The sequence below is a fragment of the Equus przewalskii genome, chromosome X (assembly GCF_037783145.1).
Source record: "Equus przewalskii isolate Varuska chromosome X, EquPr2, whole genome shotgun sequence".
In the NCBI taxonomy this organism is placed as follows: domain Eukaryota; kingdom Metazoa; phylum Chordata; class Mammalia; order Perissodactyla; family Equidae; genus Equus; species Equus przewalskii.
Window position 1 is genome coordinate 14,955,354 of NC_091863.1, and position 22,798 is coordinate 14,978,151.

At 40.1% G+C, this 22,798-nt stretch overlaps 1 protein-coding gene and 1 pseudogene across 1 annotated transcript in view; both read right to left on the reverse strand.

Moving 5' to 3' along the window:
- The window catches only part of MAP3K15 (mitogen-activated protein kinase kinase kinase 15), a 123,153-nt gene that overhangs the window by 91,540 nt on the left and 8,815 nt on the right, over positions 1-22,798 (reverse strand). Inside the window, exons 2-3 of the mRNA XM_070604218.1 lie at positions 10,976-11,115; positions 8,172-8,195 (exon numbers count right to left, since the gene is read on the reverse strand). Of these exons, the coding sequence (XP_070460319.1) occupies positions 8,172-8,195; positions 10,976-11,115 (164 nt within the window). The remainder of the gene's footprint in view (positions 1-8,171; positions 8,196-10,975; positions 11,116-22,798) is intronic.
- On the reverse strand, positions 16,719-17,824 carry LOC139081094 (eukaryotic translation initiation factor 5 pseudogene; annotated as a pseudogene).

The window sequence follows — 22,798 nt, forward strand, 5'->3', positions numbered from 1 at the left end:
ACAAACAGCCGCCTGCAGTCTCCGGGACAGCCCAGGAAAGCGGAGCGTGTTGAGGTCTCAACCTAATTGTCCATTGGGCTCAATCATGGCCGCTAACCAAGGACGCCTAGGACTTGCCCCTCAGCTGGTTCCTCTGCAGACACCCTATGCAAGGCCAAGGGTCCAGGAAGGCCAGGACAGGAACACAAGTGAAGGGGCCTCATTACACTAGCACTTATTTTATTTATGGCTGGCAGCAGGTGGCAAAGTTGAATAATAATGGCATAAGTTTTATAAACTAATTATTCAGAGCAAATAAAATGTGTAAGAATTGATCCCCATAGACTTTGTAATGAGACTTTCAGCTTGACCTTCCAGAGAACAATTTTTTATAATGATACAAACATTTAATCAGCCAACAAATGGCTTAGCCAGAAGAAGGGGGGAAATCTAAGGCAGATGGAAGGTGGCTCAGTACTACCCAAGATAAATGGATCTCTGAGCACTTGTGGAAGAACGCCTATCTTGATTGCTGGCAGAATGTGGTACTTCGAAGCTTGTGTCTTGTAATGCAAAAGAGTTGCGAATCCTTTGTGAAAACTGCAACTAAAAAAGCACAGAAAATTGTTCCCAAGAAACTTCAGGGAGTAAATGAACAAACATGAGACAATAATTTTCAAAAAATTATTTAACATGACCACGTGTGACAAAATCAATTTATTGAGGAAGAAAATCCAAGTTGGGCGCTGCTCCAAAAAAATTATTACAAGGTTTAAGCCTGATAGATAGAATTCTTTATCTAGTCAGTTAAAGAATTTTTTAAATCAGCACATATGCACATCAGGAAAATGCAGCATTTTTTTTGTTAAGATCAATGCAAATAGCATTCTATGTTGCTACTTTTCTATATTTATCTGGTCATAAAAGGACAAATATACAGAAGCTGAATAACAATTTCAACTAGATAATCAGGCTATTGTGCCACTTAAAGGTAAATGAAGATAACCCCGCTGGAAACACGCCATGTAGCGCCAACTAAGCTACTGCAATAGTCCCTCAGCTTTGTTCAAACAACTGAATGGCTATCACAAAGTCATAGGATTATTTCAGAGCTGGCACGAATCTCAGTAGTCACTGCATTAATCATCTCATTTTATAGAGGAGGAAACTGAGACCCAGCAAGGTTAACTAACTGGCCCACAGATGACCACAGAGCCAGACAAATCTCATGTCCTTCCACTTTCCCTTCCCAGGATTCTTGTCACTAACTGCCATTCCAGCTTAATTCTGAAATATCCTCAAATAAAGCAAGCCATGATACACAAAATATCCAACATAGACCGGCGAATGGTAACTTTTATGGTATGTGAATGATACAGGGTCCCCCCTCCCATCCAGAAGTCTGCTTTACGTCACTCCACTTTTCTGAAAGACCTACAATTAGTACCTCTTTTCGCTAACTAAAAGAAATCAAAGGAAGATTTTTGCTTTTATGAATAAAAGCGAAAATTGCGTTCAGCATTTGTTTTGCAGTGGGCCATTAGAGAGGCTAAGCAGTCAAGCATACTGTCATATTTCAAGTCTTCCACATCAGCCACAGCAGATGACGAACCTTGATCTTTGACATCGAGGCAGGCAGGCATAGAAGAAGGTGTTGACGTTAGTGACCCGCCTGTGCTGATGGATTCAGACGACAATGAGATGTTAATAGATGACCCTCTTCCTCCAGCTCCTACGCCCAGTCTCTTGTACCTTTTTCCACTCCAACCTCTGAAGACTCAGCCTAACACACCATCACTACCACCATCACCTCCCGGCCTTCCAGTGTGCTGTCTTCCCCGATTCCGGTAAGTGACACTACACTGTATGTACACTATTTCTACTTTATATAGGCTGTGTATTTATCATATCATTCCTGCTTTTACTATATGTTGGGGTTTTTTTAGGTTTTGTGTGTTATTTGGTATGATTTCATAGGCTACTTTTGGGGTCTGGGAGTGCTCAAAAATTTTCCATATAAGTTATTGGTAATTGCTTCTTTGCTTTATGCCATTTTGCCTTAAGAAAGGCAAATTTCATAGGAATGCTATGCTTTCGGATAGCAGGGGAAACCTGTATCTCAATTTAAAGAAAAATAAATGGGCATCATGGGACACCAAAGATTTACTCAGTTGGTAGGCAGAATTAAATATTTATATTTTGGTTTTGACATTGGCCCTGTGAAATGTGACATTAGTCCTAGGATATTCATGAGGTACTGAGAAAAGTTTCGTGGTTCGCACCTCCACAGTACTCCAATTTAAAAGAGAATACAAGACCAGAGACATGCGGCAAAAAAAAGACAAAAAGATCTGAACAGCGAATTTAAGATGAGGTAGAAATAATAAGAAATGGGTACACAAATGAAATAAATATTCAAAGGGCAGAGGTTTTCACATAAATTACAAATTTGTAAAATAAATGTGTATATTCTAACGTGTAAAATAAAACTTTCTCTCTCCATCTACTATGAGACCTAGCCTTCTTGTTTGAAATTGGTTCTTTATTAATAAACGTGATAGAAATTCTGATTTTGAACTCAGAAAACCCAAAGGATATAGAAAGGAGAAAAAAAATTGTCTTTTTACCACAGTGTCCCTAAGCAATCTATATCATCTTTGATAATTTTGGATCCCAAGCTATAACAAACTGAAGAATTGAGAAAGGCAAGAGGGAAAGACCAGGAGAAATTCTGTTACTCCAAACTCAAGGTCTAAATATGCTTGTAAAACCAGGTAAAAGATTTCTAACATTGTAGACAACATGCCCGATATTGCCAATGTCTGTTTCTCAAAGAATTTCCAATTTACTGGGATTACAGAGATAACTATTTTGATGGGAACAATGAGTTTCTCTTAAATTTCATTGGCTTTCTAGAAAAAAAAAAAACATACCTAGTTCAGAGGCCAAGAACCAGATTAGTTTTTAATAAGGTGTTTTTTAATAACATGATCCTAGCTTGGAAATTTGACTCCGCTTTTCAAAAACTGACCATGAACTTTTGCTTTAGGACATGACAAATGAAAATAATGTCTAGTGTACTTTTAACAATTCCTTCTACAAGTACTGAGTAGCATATCTCATCTTCTCCTAGTAATTTTCCTGGGGGACAGGGAAGGTATATGTCCTCATGTTTCCTCTCCAGTGAGGCTCCATATAGCTTCCAGATACCCACCAATTCAATGGAAGAAATTATTTTTGTGCCTTTCACCCTTATAGATACATTCCTTAGTCTTGGGGTCTGTACGATTTGCTTATTCCTTGAATGAAATGATTATAATGTGGTGGACACTCGGGCACTCTTCAAGAAAGGGCATGTTGCCCCAGCTGCTAGGAGCACTGCAGCTGTCAGCCCCTATTGGAACTGCCTCAGTTGCAGAGAGCACTCACCCAAGGTCACACTCCTTCCAGAGAGGGATGGATGCAAGAGCATAAAGGCTTGGCCATCTCATCCCAACTCTGAACAACTCAGAAAGGCCATTCTAGCACCAGAGCTCTCCATGGGGTCAGCCAAGACTGTCATTGAGCCTACACACCAGCTTGACTTCTCTCCCTACCCAGTCCTGCTTCCTTCCCTCCTCTTCCTCAGCATTGATCCCAAGGGCACTCCTGAATAAATCTCCAGTATACTAAACTCAATCTCAGGGTCTACTTCCAGGGGGAAATCAACCTGTGAAATATACCATAACTTTGAAGCCATGGTTATTTTTGAAAAGGAAAATTAAAACAAATGAAGTTAAAGAATACCTGTGGACTATGTACACTAATAAACTACCAGGAAGTTCCAAGGTTTAATAGATAAAATAGTCTCTTGGGGTTGGCTATATTTTCACTCCTGCTTTCATAAAGGCACAGCCTTGATCTTTCATCATATAAACATATTTTCTGAAGTGCTAAATGCTAAAAGTGGCTATCTTTGTTATCTCTATAGCAGTAGAAAATAGCATAAGAATTAAAACACATGAAAATAATACATGTAAAGTCATTTTTATGGAACTCTGATCAAAAACTGAATTACATTTTTAACTCAAATACTGAATTATGAAGTAAAATGTGGTAAGTGTTAAAGGTTTTTATGAAATTTTTTTAAAAAAATCCTGAAAAAGAAATTAAGAAAACAATTTCATTTACAAGAGCATCCAAAAGAATAAAATATCAAGGAATAAACTTAACCAAGAAAGTGAAAGACTTGTACATTGAAAACTACAAAACATTGCTGAAGAAATTAAAGAGGACGTAAATAAATGGAAAGACATCCTGTGTTCTTGGGTTGAAAGACTTAATACTGTTAAAATGTCAATACCACCCAAGTGACATACAGATACAATGCAATCCCTATCAAAATTCCAATGACCTTTTTCTGCAAATAGAAAAGCCGATTCTCAAATTCACATGGAATTGCCAGTGGCCCCAAATGGCCAAAACAATACTGAAAAAGAAAAAGTTCAGGGAACCAGATCTCCTAATTTCAAAACTTACTAGACAGCTACAACAACCAAAACAGTGTGGAACTGGCACACGGGTAAACATACAGATCAACGGAATGGAACTGAAAGTTCAGAAACAAATCTTCACATTCACGATCAGTTGATTTTGACAATGGTGCCAAGACAATTCAATGGGGAAAGAACAGTCCTTTTAAGAAATGGTGCTGGGACAACTGGATATTCACATGGAAAAGAAAGAAGTTGGACCCCTACCTCACACCAGACACAAAAATTAACTCAAAATGGATCAGAGATAAACATAAGAGGCAAAACTATAAAACTTTTGAAAAGAAAACACAGGAGTAATTCTTTGTGACCTCGGGTTAGACTTAGATACAACACCAAAAGCACGATCCACAAAAGAAATAATTGATAAAGTCTCTGAGAAGGGCCTTGCTTCCAAAATATACAAAGAACTCTTACAACTCCATAATAAGATAAAAAAAATTAAAAATGAGCAAAAGATTCGTATAGATATTTCACCAAAGAAGACTCTGAAGGGCTAATAAGCACATGAGAGCACGCTCAACATCACTAGTCATGAAGGAAACGCAAAACCATGATGAGACACCACTTTTCACTCACTGAAATGGATATAATAAGGAGACAGACAATACCCAGTATTGGTGAGGATGTGAAGAAACTAGACCTCGTTGCTGGTGGGAACGTAAAATGGCAAAGCCATTTAGGATATCATTTTGGTAGTTTCTTAAAAAGTTAAAAATATATTTACCATATGATCTAGCAATTCTACTCCTAGGCATCTATCCCAGAGGGATGAAGACATGTTTCCGCACAAAGACATGTACTTGACTGTTCATAGCAGCATCATTCATAATAACCAAAAAGCGGAAACGATTCACATGTCCATCAACTGGGGAAGAGACAAATAAAACGTGGAATATCCATACAACAGAACGCTATTCAGCAATAAAAACAAAGAACCACTGATGCATGCTACATCATGAATGAACCTCAAAAACATCATGCTAAGTAAAAGAAGCCAGGCACAAAAGGTCACGTTATTGTAGGGTCCAATTTATAGACAAAGTCCTAAAAAGGTAAAATCTCTAAGACATAATTGGTGGTTGCTTGGGGCTGGGAGTAAGAACAGGGATTGTCCGCAAATGGGTATTTTTGGGAGTGGTAGAAATGCTCTAAAACTGTATTTTGGTGATGGCTGCACACTTATTTATTAAAAATCATTGAGTCGAGTGCACATAGGTGAATTTCATGGTATGTAAATTATACCTAAATAAAGAGTTTTTTAAAAAAATTAAAACCCAGAACATGAGAATATGAGCATCATCTAAAACAGAGGTGAGCACAAAAGCTAATACTGTGTTTCCAAAGAACAGAAGAGCCCAGAATGGCTGCAGGTCTGGTCCAGCCTGAAGCCTAGAGATTGGCTTCCCATCCTTTACAACCCTGCAAATCAACTGCTCCTAGAAACCGAAGCGAATGTGCCTATCTGTGACGGTTAATTTTATGCATCAACGGGACTGACCACGGGGTGTCCAGATTAAACATTATTTCTGGGTGTGTCTGTGAGGGTGTTTCCAGATGAGATTAGCATTTGAGTCAGTGGACCCACTGAAGTAGATCGCCCTGCCCACTGTGGGTGGGCATCATTTAACCTGCTGAGGCCTGAACAGAACAAGAGACGGAGGAGGGAGGAATTTGCCCCCGTTTTCCTGTCTAACTGCTGAGCTGGGACATCTCATCTCATTTTCTCTGATCCTGGGAATTACACCATTGGCTCCTCTGGTTCTCAGGCCTCCAGACTTGGACCGAATTACACCACCGGCTTTCTTGGGTCTCCAGCTTGCAGACGGCAGATCGTGGGACTTCTCAGCCTCCATAATTACATGAGGTAATTCCTCATAAGAAATATTTCCATCTCCCTCTCCCTCTCTCTCCATATATATCTCCTATTGGTTCTGTTTCTCTGGAGAACCCTATTACACTATCCTTCTACCAAATGAGGCCAAGTTCAATACATCATCAGGCATAATTCTAGAAACATAAAATGGCTCCCTGAAAACAGAGATCTCAAAGCATCTTGGTTTCCATATATTCATAAATCACCTCAAGCATCCAGCTGCATGTTCAGTGTGCAGCACTCACTCTCTACATCTGCCTCACAGGACTTCATAATTCACCAACTGGGACTATGTTGCATCTCTTTTTTTTTTTTTTAAAGATTTTATTTTTTTTCCTTTTTCTCCCCAAAGCCCCCCAGTACATAGTTGTATATTCTTCGTTGTGGGTCATTCTAGTTGTGGCATGTGGGACACTGCCTCAGCGTGGTTTGATGAGCAGTGCCATGTCCGTGCCCAGGATTCGAACCAACGAAACACTGGGCCGCCTGCAGTGGAGCGCGCGAACTTAACCACTCGGCCACGGGGCCAGCCCCTGCATCTCTTTTTTTTAAAATAAGCTGTCCACTTATCACAGACCCATCGTTGCATCAGTTTCTCTCTTGAAACCTCTGGAGTTACACAATCCAGACCCTTGCTTCCAAGCAGTATTACCCCAATCCAGACAGAGGAGTCGTAAGCAAACTCTCCTTAAAAGTCCTCTGATTTACTGTGACAGGCTATTTCAATCTTTAATCACCATTAGTTGAGAGATGTCCATTCTGCTGATATCGACCTTTTTTGAGTTCACCCTATTTTCGTGCCATCTGGAATAGAACAAGTAACTGTCTCCCTACTTTCCAAAAGGGGATAACATTTGAAAATGACCATGAACATTACCTCCCAAGGTTCATTTCCCTGCAACCTTTCCCCTTAGATACTGTTTTCTACTCTTCCAGCCACCTCTGGTCCTTTACTTTGCTCTCCTGAATGCTCTAAATTTTCACACTCCATCAAGCATGACAACCAGCATTGGGTACAGAATTCTAAAGTAACGCCAAATATAGCAGAGAAATTAGTTACCAAATTCTTTAGAATAAGTTCATTCCTAAAAAACAAACAACCAACCAACCCAGGGAGAATGGTGCCATAGTATAAGTAGAATTACCAAGAATGTGAAGGAATTCCTGGGTGTTTAGAGGAGGAAGAAGGTACCAGAAGGGAGGGTATGCAGTGGAATGGCAACAGAATTTTTAGGGAGGGGATTTCATCATACAATTCAAATCAACACAGCGTTATCACTGTGTCTTGCAGGAACTTTTAAGCCAAATGGGGAGACTTTAGCACATAAGGGGGACAGAAGGAAGTGGAATTCCCTCCCGTGTCTATTCAGCTCATGGCAGGGAACTTCAGGCTAGGCCCCTGTATTAACTGGGGTATGAGTTCATGTTTCTCCATCGTTGGGGATACTCTGGGGGAAGTACGCAGGTACTGGTTCCAGCAAAAAGAATCTTGGTGGTCCACAGGGACACTGACCCAGCTCAGAAGGAGACAGCCAGAAGGTTCTAGGCTCAAAGTCCTAGTGTATAACAAAGAACAAGTACACTTTCCTGACCTTGCCTTCCGCCTCACACCCTGGACGGCTAAGTGAGGCCTAAGCTAGCTGACAGCTTGAGGGATAGCTGTCCCTGTTAGGAACACAACCAGCAGGAACAATGAGAAATCACTTTGCTATCTGTGGGATTTTCAGGCAAGCATTTTATGCATTTACAATTACAAAGTGAAAATTTGAAAATATAATACTCACTGTGTTTTTTTGAGTTACCATATCCTGAAAAGAAAAAGAAATGATACGATGAATATAGTTTTTTTTTCAAAACAGCTAATTTCCATAAGCACCAGCAGCCACTTTGTCCCGCCACCCATCATCCAGCACCCACCTTAGAGCAAGAGTTAATCATCTGAAACCTCCCCTCGAAAAAAGCCTTTAAATAGGATAAGAATTGTAAAACTCATGTTCTAAGGAAAATTTATCATAATTGGTTAGCGTTGGAACTACCGAGGGGCATATGGTTATAAGGATTTTCCCATAGCAGTGGCAATGATTTTGTCCAAAGCTATCTGAGATTCAAGTTTGGGGCTCTAAATGCCCTGCACTCTGCCTTCCCAGTGAAGAATGGCAGGGACGGCAAGGAAGTGCATGGGAGGCACTGTGGTATCCTCAGGTCTGGAACTATTTCTTGACCTATCAATGTGAAGGCTGCAGGCCACCTCCCCGTCAGCCGTCCTACAGAAGGGGCTTTGCTGGTAGGATTCCTTTCACCTCGTTATAATTGTCTAGAATTTTCAAATTCAATGACAATCCCCTTAGTCAGTTAACTTAGTATAATGGTTATGCAGCCCTCGACTGTATCATTCATGCATTGTAAGCCAACATTTGCCAAGAAAAGAAAACATAATTAAACAGCTGCCCCGTAAAACATGTTTCATATGTTCTGAGATTTCTATTTTCTGATGACAAGTGCAGATTGCTTCTTCTGGCATCAGATATAACTGACTACCCATTTCCATTTTAGGAAATATTTTTCCATATCATTAAAAATTAAAACGTATCTAGGTCACGCGACCTTCCAGAGGAGTTCACTAAGGCGCAGTTGAGGAAAAAAATGTATTGAACTGGAAAAAAATACATTCTAATTTCATGTTTCTCGTGAAAATACACCTTAATAATCTACCCTTTCATAGTTTCTAATGCTAACTATTTCTAAGCATAACTACTTCAGTGAAAAATCACTAAGAGAAAAAAATCAATATCTAAATATCTAAAGTGATTTAGATTGGTTTATAGCCTTTTGGGAAACTATTCCACAGTATAAAGTGTAACAATGAAACAGTTTCTTCTTTCACTGTCACGTGAATGACTTCCTGAAACACAGTTCCGTGCTATAATTACAGAGTACACATCCATGTAAAGCGTATGTGGTATAGAACATGTACAGGTTACACATGTGAAGCAGGTAGTATTTCTACCAGGAAATAAGCCCAAATTATTACAGAACCCGGAAAAATCTGGTTAATATTAAATCTCAAGAAACACAAACAAAAATGTCCAACTTTGCCATCACAAAATTGTGCTACTTATACACTAGCGATTTTTAATGCTAAGGGAGCTGGACATTTAGAAATGATGTCCGAGAAGGCTAACTCTGAACCACTGGTTCTCACCGGTGGCTGCACATTTAGGAGGTTAAAAAAATCCCCTAGAGATTGTGATGTAACTGGTGTGGGGTGTAGCCTGGGTAGTGGGATATTTACAAGCTCTCCAAAGATTCTAAAGTGCAGTCAAGGTTGAGTAAGATTGTTGTAAACAAACTAATCTTTTATTCCTGAAATGATTTACACAGACCAGAACCTTCTGACTAATGTTAAGATATTAAACTATATTAATATTAGCTCAATTTTGTAATAACTCACCTTATATAATCACATTTTATGAATATGAGCATTTTTTTAAAGTACTATGTTATCCAAAAAAGCTTGTAGAAAACTTGCAAAAATACATTTAAAAATTCTCAATAATTACTGAGTTGTGCATGAACACACAAGTTTTCAGTTTTGCTCTGCTTTAAACTGGGGGGAGATAACATTAAATACTGATTATGTGCTAAAATTTATCTGTGCTAAAGTTTCTTCCCATTCTGGTAACTTTTAAATGTCTTCATATTATTATCCAAGCTGAAAACTGATTTTTCTTAATGTGTAGGTTTGGATCAAATTGCCCATTAAAGGATTCAGGGTGGTGTGTTTGTTTCAACGGAAGCTAACCGGAGTTTTTGCCTTTGCTTCCCTAAGGAGCCTGGAGACATTCAAGTTGCCTGCAAATACACACGTGTAGAACACATGCTCACACAGTAGCCAGGAATTCATCTGTGTGAGCTAGAACCTGGGGTGGGAGGGAAGCAACTACACAAACAAATCTTTACTGTTTTTCTCCAACCTCCTTTGCTACACGTGCATTTTTTAAAACTGAGCTAACAATGGTTTATAACATTACATAAGTTTCACGTGTACAACATTATAATTCGACTTCTGTATACACTACAGCATGCTCACCACGAAAATCTAGTTTCTTTCTCCCACCATACAACTGACACCCTTTACCCATTTCGCCCTCCCTCCACCTCCCCCTTCCCCTCCCCTCTCCTTCCTTGTACATATACATATATACATACACACATACACATACATACATACACACACACACACACACACACACACACGTACCACATCTTATTTATCCATTCATCTGTCAACAGGCACTCTGGTTGTTTCTATATCTTGGCTATTGTGAAAAATGCTGTACTGAACACAGTGGTGCATGTATCTTTTCAAATTAGTGTTTTTGTATTCTTCAGATAAATAGCCAGAAGAGGAATAGCTGGATCATATGGTAGTTCTATTCTTAATTTTTTGAGGAACCTCCATACTATTTTGCATAGCAGCTGCACCAATTTACATTCCCACCAGCAGGCTACACATATATTTCAACTGAACATATAATACTGCTTTCCAAAATGAAGTATTCAGGAGAAGGCGAACAATACCCTTTACCTTCAATGAAAGAGCAGTGTCAGGGTCGGTGTCATGGTACAGGATCACATTATTGGCCATGTCGAAGCTTTCACGGACTCCAAGATGGTAGAAAAGTGAAGGCTGTCTGGAGACATCACTCATGTCCACCACTGCAACATCTGAGCAGAAGTGAGGAATGATTTGATTAAAATTACCCTATGAACTGTGGAAGAAAAGCAACAAGAATGGAAAAAAAAACCCCCAAAAACAAAAAGTCTTTCTTCTTCAAAGTGCTGGGAACACAGCCTCACTTAAAAATTGCTGGTGGGGGTGTTTTTTTTTTCTTTTTTTTTGTTTTTTTTTTTGTTTTTGCTGAGGAAGATTGGCCCTGAGCAAACACTGTTGCCAATCTTCCTCTATTTTGTAGGTGGGTCACTGCCACAGCACTGCCACTGACAACTGGTGTAGGTCCGTGCCCAGAAACTGTACTCAGGCCACTGAAGTGGAGCATGCTGAACCTAACTACTAGGCCACGGGGCTGGCCCCTGCTGGTGGACTTTTAATGTTATTTTTATTAGGAAATATATCACATCCAAAGAATATATTTAGCTTATATATGAAGTATAAAGTATAATGAATGAAAAAGCATGTAGCCCAAGACACAGAGCATTATCTGTACTGTCAGAGCCCCACATGCCTTTCCCTACTCATATCTCCTCCCTTCTGTCCAGAGAACACCTCTACCCTCATCTCTGTATTTATCACTTCCCTGCATACACATGCATATGCATATTACATATTATTATAATGTTTTAATTCCTAAATAGTATATTGTTTAGTTTTGCATGTCTTTGAACATTATATAAATAGCATCATACTGTATGTACTCTTTGGCCTGATGTTTTTTTGGCGTGATACAGCCAATTTGTATGTCGAGCTCTGGTTCATGCATTTTCAGTTCAGCATAGCATTCCATTATAGGATGGCTAGATGGCAATTTCTTTATCCATCCTGTCTATAGACATTTTGTACATTTTTTTCCTTTTTCAAACTACTGTAAGGAACATTCCTGCACCATGCTCCTGTTTCACATGTCCACCATCAATCTGACGATGTAGATCAAATGCCCCTGGAGCGGTGTCCTAGGGAGATCTTATTCAAAATAGGGAGCACCAATAAAGAGCATGTTTAAACGTATTGGAGAGAGTAGAAGAGCTCCAAGTTTGATTGGACTTTTGCCACCACGTGCAGCAGAGACTTTTAGAAAGTAATGTCCAACCTTCTGCTTGCAGTGCTGTGACTCATAGGAAGTCACTGAAAATCCCAATGAAACAGAAAAGAGGAGAGGTGAACAGGGGCGCGAAGAAACAAGAAGGCAGGCAGAAGCCACGTCAGCACCCGATACCGCTGGCTCTGTGCAGAGGCACCGGGAGACCGGGCCGAGCATCAACAAGCCCTGAGTGGGCCTTCTATTCTCTAATTTATGCACTGTCGGCTATATGCCAGGCATTGGGCTGATACGAGGGATAGAAGCGTGAACAAGGCATAATCCCTTTCCTCAAAAAAATGTGTAATACAATGGGGGTGACGGGAAGGAAGCAGTGATGAGAATCACGATCAGGAGGGCTAAAGTGAGGGGAACGGTGACAGAGGCACCCCTGGGAAGGTTCCTCACCCACACTCGGGGGAAGGGCCATCAGGGGAGGCCCAGAGGAAGTGATGTTGTCTGGGACCTGAGGGTCCATAAGAGCTAGGCAGGCAAATCAGGGTAAGGATGAGGGGGATGGAAAGGGAAGAAAAGAGCATTGTACGAAGAGAAGACAGCAAGTGCAAAGGGCCAGAGGTAAGATGGAGTGTAAGTGTTGGGGCCATTGCAAATCATGTCATGGGACCAGGACACCTGAGAAGATGAACCTGGAAGGGTTAGTAGGTGCCAGGCAGTGAAGGGGTCTGAAGGCCATGTTAAGATGGCTGGACTCTACCTTGAGGCAATGGGGAAACCTATGGTAGTTTGGGGTATTTTTTAATGTTTATTATGGAAAATTACAAATATATATAAAAGTAGACAGAATAGTATACTGGAACCCCCATATCCCCTCACCTCCCTCAATAATTATCAACTCAGCCAGCCTTGCTTCATCTCTACTGTCATCCACACCACTGCCTTCCATATTATTTTGAAGCAAGTCCCAGGCATATCATTTCATCCCCAAATATTTCAGAATGTATTGCTAAAAAATAGGAACTCAAAGAAAGAAATAAATAACCATAGAATCAGTGTCTCACCTAAAATTTTAAAGAAATAATCATGAGTTTAGATAGGAGACTATCATATCCAAATTCACCCTTTAGAGGTTGTTGCTCAAGAAAGGACAAATGTAAATGCTGAGGAAACACTTTACAACCCAGCCTGGTTAATTTATCTCAAATGGATAAACGTTCCCCATAGACATTCGCTTGGAGTCAAAAATCATACTGCAGCTGAATAAATTAGACATTCTGCCTATACGATCGTTCCCTGGACCCTATTACCTACTCAAATTAAAGAGAATGTGCTTCCTAGTGATGAGATTAAGAGGTGGCAACACAGATGGTAATTTCAAGGCCACGGAGACTGCTACAATTAGTTAATAAAGCAAACAAAGTAAACAGAGGGCAACAAAGGAGAGGGGTTGGAAGGGGCAGAGGACAGGGATGGATAGCAGCCCTCAAGTCCCAAAGGCCATTTTCATAGGAAAGCTGCAACTTGGTGGAGTAGCTGTCACCGAGTAGGTTAAATTTTAATCTGGTGACACGGAGTTCCTTCTTTCCTCGGCCTTCTCAACGTCCTGTGCTGGGACCTACACAGTGGCCTTAGCACTTCCTCTAAGGAGCCCCTCCATGGCTCCACCAAGGGTTGGGATAGAGACCTTTCAGTGACTAATTAGAACAGGACAGATTGATATTGCTACTGCAAAAAAATTCCAAGTAATTCATGTTAAATAAGAAAATTGTCTCAAACCCAAAGTTGACATTTTGCCTGACATCTGTCACTCAGGCCAGTCGATTAAGTTTACTTTGAGGATTTATACCACAATATTCAACCAGCTTATCTTTAGAACTTCTAAGACAGTAATTTAGTAGATTCATAAATGTTAAATATGACAAAACATCAGATTAGAATTTTTATTATATATGAGGAATCAAGGGTTTTTTTCCCTGAAGACATCATAAATCACCTAAAAGCTGCAATCGTCACAATGCTCACTTGCTTTGCCATTTACAAAACACTTCCACGGACATCTCGCTGAATTTCAGAAACACTCTGTGAGGCAGGCAGGGCAGGCATTGGCTCCACTTTGTAGGGGGGGAAATGAAGCGTTAAGAGGGTAACACATTCGCCCAAGGTCACGCAGCTAGGGCACGACAGAGTCAGGGCTCAAACTCAGCCAGGTTCTGTGCTCTCCAGGGCCCAGATGAGGCTTACTACTCTCCTGACTCAATTTCTGAAATGGAGCCACCTGGGGGCAAAACAGTTTACTTATCCAGCTAAACGTTAGGCAAACAGATCACAGATAAAAATGGAGAGAGAAAATTCAGGTTTTCACTCACAAATGCACCCTGTGCTCCCAGCAACATGACCCTCCAGTTCTGACGCAGGCCAGCCTCAGGGAAAAAGCCTAAAGCCTGCCTCCTTGATGGGGGACCACACACACCAGCTACCCACCTTGCTTTAATGAACCTTAAGAAGTGATACCTCATCCAAGACTGCAAAAAGCCAAGGCTCCCGTTAAAATCTACTCTTAGCAGGAAAGTGTCTAAATTTAAAATTGAAGTGCCCTTCAAACGATTTAAGAACCAATTACAATTATCTCACTACATGCTAATATGAAATAAGAAAGAAGGATGTATAGGGTTTTAAGCTCATTAAAAACTTTTGAACACTATCTTGAGCATTTTTGTGAAATGTTTCTTAAGTAATAAGCAAAACTATAATTTTCTAGTGTGGTTTAAAAGTATCTGATTTCTTCAAAAAATTAAGAATAGAACTACCATATGACCCAGCTATTCCACTGCTGGGTATTTATCCAAAGAACACAAAACCACGAATGTGTAAAGATACACGCACCCCTATGATCATTGCAGCATTATTCACAACAGCCAAGACATGGAAGCAACCTAGGTGTCCATCAAGGGATGAATGAATAAAGATGTGGTGTATACGTATACACACACACACACACATATACACACATATATACACACACAATGGAATACTACTCAGCTATAAAAAAGATGAAATCTTGCCATTTGTGACAACATGGATGGAGCTTGAGGGTATCATGCTAGTGAAATAAGTCAGACAGAGAAAGTCAAATACTGTATGATCTCACTCATAAGTAGAAGAGAAAAACAACAACAACAACAAACACACACATAGATACATAGATTAGACTGGTAGTCAACCAGAGGGGAAGGGGAGAGGGAAGAGGGCGAAAGAGATAGGCACATGGATACAGTGATGGATGATAATTAATCTTTGGGTGGTGAACATGAGGTAGTCTACACAGAAATCAAAATATAATGATGTACATCTGAAATTTGTTATAAACCAACGTTACATCAATTAAAAAACTAAAGAAAAAGAAGTATCTGATTTCCAAAGCAAAGCATTAGTCAATGAAATGTATGATGGCAAATGATTTACCATACAGTAATTCTGTGATTGTACTGGCTCATGCAGGCCTTTAAATATATTCCAGGTTATCTATAAATCTATCCCACTCCCAGCAGAAAAAAAGAAATAATGAATGTAAGACGAGTTGCATCTAAATGAAAAGAACTAGATTTTAGAATAATTTTCCTGCCAAAGACATTTTTTAAAAAATCTGATTGGATTTACGGGAACCTTGGCCATCCAAAATCTACCTAAAAACAACAGAGCCCAGATTTACTGGACAGGAGGCACCTCTACTAACTTCTACCACAATTTAGATCTTAATTCATCCACTGCAGCTCACGGCCAACAACCTTGAGGACAGGTCCATGGAAAGAATGTTGTGAAGTGTCACTTAAATCCAATTTTCCAGTCTCATAAGGAGACAACCTACCAATTCAGTGTCAGGAGGTCAAAAAATTCTTACCAAGTACCACATGGGATGGGTACTAGTTGCTTGGACTATCAAGGTTCAACTGGAAAAGGGCGGTGGGGAAGAGTGGGGAAATCAGGAACCTATATCTGGTCCCCTATCTTTTCCTTTCCAGTATCTTTTTCATAAGAATCACCAAAAAATAAAATTTTATAGCTCTTTAAGTATGATCGAGATGTGTCCACTATCAATTTTTTCAAAAGAAACATGCCATAGGACGGCCTGGTGGTGTAGTGGTTAAATTCGTGCACTCTGCTTCAGAGGCCCAGGGTTCACAGGTTTGGATCTGGGCCTGGACCTATACACGGCTCATGAAGCCATGCTGTGGTGGTGTCCCACATACAAAGCAGAGGAAGACTGGCACAGATGTTAGCTCAGGGACGATCTTCCTCAAGCCAAAAGAGGAAGATTGGCCCTGAGCTCACAAAAACAAAAAAAGAAACATGCCATGTATAAGCAAACGATGTTTACTCACTGAAGTGAATGGGCTCATTGGGCTTAATTTCAGACTACTCACAATGAAATATTTGTGATATAAAGGATAGCATGATTTAAGTCTCTTTAGCTTTCGAATGTATATGTTGCTCTTCCAGCTAACATGGCAAAAAAAAAAAGTGCAGCATTATACTGCGAGCTAGGGTGTGCTCATCACTTCACATGGTATCAATATCACCGCCAGAATCCATGACGTCACACCTCACAGTGCCAGTTCTGGGTTCCCTGGCAGCCCTTGAATACATCATCTCAATATTTTCATCTTCATCACCGGAAGGTTCCTTTTCAGCTTCCTTCAGCCCTTTTATAAAGGGATCAGCTTTGACATGACTCTCTTCGGCAAGGTTTTTTTTTGAGACATATTTCTTAGGAGGCTTCTCTGACCAGCAGACAATGACCTCTTCTTCTAAAAGGTCTGTGTCATACATTGCCTCCAAGATGTGAGCAATTTTAGAGATGAGGAGAGCCTGATGTACAGCTACTATGCACTGCAAACTGTGAAGAGGGTACCACGGAGCTTTTCTGTTATAGTAACAAAATTGTAGGAAATGGCCCCTGCCTTCCTTAATTTGTTCTCTAATTGTCTCATTAAAATGGCCATTAGTCAACCCAAGAGGACCCATGGTTTTTACCTTTACTTCAAAATAATCCCCACTTTCTTTTTCCTAATAAAATCAACTGCTCCTTCAAGATCATCACGAGGTGCCAGGACTTTTGCATGACCGCTGATTTCACTCATTCTGTGCTCTAAGCTTCCTGAGTGGTGTCCACCCCGTAGCCTGCGGAGGGGAACTGAGTTCATTTGGTCATGGCGGTAGCGACTCATTTTTCTTAGTCCTTATTCCTTCTAACTTCCTTTTCTTTCTTTTTTTTTTTAATGTACCAATTTCCTTTTTCTTGGGTGGTTCTTTGAGAATGAATGGGCAGAGTTTATGCTTGCATCAAGAATGCCTCACATGCTTTATAAAAATTACTTAGTAAGGACAAATATTGTGGATGCAGGATTCTCATTCTCAGGACAAAGAACACATTTTTTAATGAACCCATCCAACAAAGTCTTGAAACTTTAGCCTTGTGAGATCCAATTACAATCCAGCAGTCATTTAAACATCAAAATGGTCTTTGCTCTCAGCTCACAACCAAAACATTTGGAAGAATACATTGCAGGCCAATCAAGCACTTTCATGATATCAACCACTCCATTTCCTTTGGTTCCATTTATTCTATTTCTTTTGCTTCCAACCTTGACAGTCATATAGAGCATCTTGTATAGACAGAACTGGCCTGATGCAATGCAGCTGGCATTGAGGATATTTTTGCTTATTGGTAAGCTTGATCAATAAGATGCAGAGATATTTTATCACATTCTGGTTACTATTGCTGCATGGCAAAATATCTCAAAATTTAATGGCACAAGTTTGAGTCCTGGTTCCAAGTAAGATGGAATATCTCCTTGAAAGTAGATATAAAAATTAGACAGAATGGATGGAATAGCTATTTTAGGAGTATGAAAAGTAAGTGGTAGCAACAGACTGGAGAAGATGACCAGATTTCAAAGCATCACCAAACCAACAGCAAGTTTCCCATTTTCCCCCGTTCTCTTCCAGCACGGACTAAAGGCAGCCTGAAACCCAGAAGTGGGTGTTGGGTGTGGACAGAGAGAGTACCAGGAGAAGCCCTCAAGCCCTCTAGTTCTAGCTCAAAAAGCAGGAAAGAGGCCTTTTAATGCTCAGAGAGAGTGAGGGAAATCCTCCGCTTTTTTTCTTCTCTGTTCTCTTGGACTCCCAGGAACCCTGCCATCCCACAGCGATGACAGCAAAGATAGTCAGTGGCAGTGGGAGGCCTATAGGTTCCTGGAACTCAGAGAGGGGAACCTTTTGCTCTAACCGGAGGAGCTGTGGTCCCAAGGGGTGTAGTGGTGAATCTCCATTGTTTTTTTCTCTCTCTGCACCCCCAGCCTCAGACATGGGCACAGTTGTGGCAAGTGTGAGGCAGAGTGAGATAACTAAGGTCTCAGCTTTCTGGTCATCAGAGTGAAAAGGGGAGCCCCAGTAAACCAGAAAGTACAAAACCGGACAGCACTGAAAAGGCTTTGAAATCAGAACTGACACCACAACTGAAACAGAACTTGGCAGCCTGAACCAACTAGGCCAGCTGCCTGCTAAAGCAAAAATATCAACAGACTCCATAGGATATAAACAAGGCCCAGACTCTCATAATGTAATATTTAAAATGTTCAGGTTACAATTCAAAATTACTTGGCATTCAAAGAAGAAGAAAAGTTTAAGCTCACATGGGAAAGGACAATCAACAGACTCCATTGACCAGATGACTCCAACATCAGAATTATCTGACAATGACTTTAAAGCAGTTATTATAAAAGTTCTCCAAGAAGTAAGGGCAAACACTCCTGAAAAGCATGGAAAAAACAGAAAGTCTCAACAAATAGAGAAGAACCAAATGGAAATTTCAGGAATGAAAAATAAAATAACCAAAATAAAAAACTCACTAGATGGGCTCACAAGAAGAATGGAGATGACAGAAGGGTCAGTGAACTTAAAGATAGTTCAGTAGAAATTATCGAGTATGAACAACAGAGAGAAAAAAGACAGAGGAGTTATGCCCACATACAGAAAGATCTCCTAGAAATCCAAACCCTCTCCCAAAGACCCATAACTAAAAGGAAAAAAAGGGCAGCGGGGGGGGGGGGGAATCATAAATAGCTCTTAGAAAAAAGAGAAATATGCTCAGCTTCACACAGAATAAGAGAAATACAAGCTAAAACTAATTGAGATCCCATCTCTCAACTATCAGATTAACAAGAGTCCAGAAGATTGGCAATTTGTTTTGTTAATGAGACTGTAAAGAAAGACAACATGCAAAATAGTATAACCCACCCATAGGAATCTGACACTATCTACCAATTTATAGGTGCCCTTATTCTTTTATACATAAATGCCACTCCTGAGTACCTAACCACAAATTCACCACACAGGTATTAAATAGCACATGTGCACAGTTATTCATTGCAGCTTAGTAGCTAAAAAAATACATCCAAGAGTCCCTTAAAAAGGGATTGGTAAAATAAATAATGATACATCCACCCAATGAAGTACTATCCAGCTATAAAAAAGAATAAGAAAGCTTCCCATGTTCTAATTTGGAAAGGTGTCCAGGCTAAACTGTTAATGGACAAAACCAAGGTGTATAACAGCATATTTGGTCTGGTACATTTTGAATAAGAATGGATACTCATATGTGCTTACATTTACATAGCAGAAGTGATCAAACTTTTTCTATAAGGGGCCAGATAGTAAATATTTTCAGCTTTGTGTGCCACACAATCTCTGCCATTGCAGGCTGAAAGCAGCCATAGACGAATGGATGTGTTCCAATAAAACTTTATTTACTAAATAAAGGCAGCAAGTTGCAGGCTGTAGCTTGCTGATAACTGAAATAAAGAAACACTGTAAAGAGAAATAAGAAACTAGAAAAAATTTAGGGGAAATAGCATAGATGGGATAAAAGAAAAAAACAGATACATCGGACTTCATCAAAATTAAAAACTTGTGGGGCTGGCTCCATGGCCGAGTGGTTAAGTTCGCGTGCTCCGCTGTGGCGGCCCAGGGTTCGGATCCTGGGCGCAGACATGGCACCGCTCGTCAGGCCACGTTGCGGCAGCGTCCCACATCCCACAACTAGAAGGACCTGCAACTAAGATATACAACTATGTATGGGGGGGTTTGGGAGGATAAAGCAGAAAAAAATAAAAAAGAAGATTGGCAACAGTTGTTAGCTCAGGTGCCAATCTTTAAAAAAAAATAAATTTAAAAACTTGTGTGTGTTAAAGAACAGCATCAAGGGGCCAGCCCCATGGCCTAGTGGTTAAGTTTGGCGTACTCCACCTCAGCGGCCTGGGTTTGGTTCCTGGGCGCAGACTTCACCACTCGTTGGCAGCCATGTTGTGGTGGTGACCCATATACAAAACAGAGGAAGACTGGCACAGATGTTAGCTCAGGGTGAATCTTCCTCAAATAAAAAGAGGAAGATTGGGTCTGTCCCCACAGCCGAGTGGTTAAGTTCGCATGCTCTGCTTTGGCAGTCCAGGGTTTTGCCAGTTCAGATCCTGGACGCAGACCTAGTACTACGCATCAAGCCATGCTGAGGCAGCAGCCCACATAGCACAACAAGAAGAACCTACAACTAGAATATAGAACTATGTACTGGGGGGGGTTGGGAAGAAGAAGAAGAAGAAAAAAGATTGGCAACAGATGTTAGCTCAGGGTGAATCTTCCTCAGCAAAAAAAAAAGTATAACCAAAGAATGGGAGAAAATATTTGCAAATCACATATCTGACAAGGGATCTCTCTCCAGAATACCTAAAGAAGTCTCACAACTCAATAATAAGATGGCAAATAACCCAACTAAAAAAAAGGCAAAGAATTTGAATAGACATTTCTCAAAGAAGATATACAAATGACCAATAAACACAGGAAAAGATGTTCAACATTCTTAGTCATCAGGGAAATGCAAATCAAAATCACAATGAGATACCACTTTAAACCCACTGAGATGGCTATAATAAAAAAAAGACAACAAGTGTTGCTGAGCATGTGATGAAATTGGAACTCTCATACACTGCTGGTGGGAATATAAAATGGCGCAGCTGCTTTGGAAAATAGTTTTTTGGAAAGCAGTTCCTCAAAAGGTTAAATATAAGGCAGATGCAACCCAAGTTGTCCATTGATGGATGAGTGGATAAACAAAATGTAGCATATCCGTAGAGTGGAATATTATTCAACCCTAAAAAGGAAATTCTGACACATACTACAACATGGATGAACCTTGAAGACATTATGCTAAATGAAAAAAGCCAGACACAAAAAACAAATACTGAATGATTCCACTTACATGAGGTATCTAGAGGAGTCAAAGTCATAGAAAGAGAAAGTGGAATGGTGACTGCCAGGAGCAGGGTGGGCGGGGAGAAATGGGAAGTTGTTGTTTAATGTGTACAAGAGTTTCAGTTTTGCAAGACGAAAAAGTTCTGGAGATTGGTTACAAAACGACGTGAATGTACTTAACATACTGAACTATACGCTTAGAAATGGTTAAGATGGTAGATTTCATATTTTTCTTAATCACAGTAAAAAATTTTTTTAAAGAAGGTTAAACATAGAGTTATCATATGACCCAGAAACTCCACCCCTAGGTACATACCCAAGAAAAATGCAAACGTATGTCCACATAAAAACTTGTAGCATTATTCACAAGAGCCACAATTAGAAACAATCCCAATGTCCATCAACTGACGAATGGATAAATACAATGCGCTATATCCATACAACAGAATATTATTCAGCAATAAAAAAGGAATGAAGTACTGATATATACAACAGCACGGATCACCCTTGAAAACATGAATGAAAGAAGTCAATCACCAAAGACCACATATCCTATGATTCCACTTCCATGACTAAGCAAATCTATAGACAGAAAGCAGAGTAACGGTTGCCTGGGTCAGGGGCCAGGCGGCTGGAAGGGGGAACAACTGCTGATAGGTACAGGGTTCTTCTGAGGGGTAAGAAAAGCGGCCTGAAATCAGATTGTGGTGATGGCTGCGCAACTCTGCAGAGACACTAAAAACCACTGAATTGTACATTTTCAAGGGAAATTACATCTCCATAAAGCTGTTTTACAAAAAGAAAAAAAACAAGTACTAGAATATTCTTAGCAGTAGCACTGCTCATAATAGTCTCAAACTGGAAACTACTCAAATGTTCAGAGAAAACAAACTGTGGTATATTCCTAGAATAAAATACTATATAGAAATGAAAGGGAACAAATTATTGCTGTATTAACAATACAGAGGAATGCCACAAACATAACGGTGCATGAAAGGAGCCGGGCACTAAAAGCTACAAACTGTACTATTCCATTTATAAAAAGCACAGAAACAGGAAAAGCTAATCAAGGCTGATGAGAAATCAGGATAGTTGCTACTCTTGGCCAGGCTGGAAAACAGAAGTGATGACACTCTGGGGTGCTGTTGGCGTTCACTTTTTGATCCAGTTGCTGGGTTACATGGCGGGTACAGTTTGTGAAAACTCCGAGAGCAGTACACTTAAGATTATACCCTTTTCTGTATATATGCTATGACTCAACAAAAAGAAAAAATAAAGAGTATATCTAAGCAGAGTTTTCTGCCTTTTCCTCACCTCCATTCTTCAACACAGGG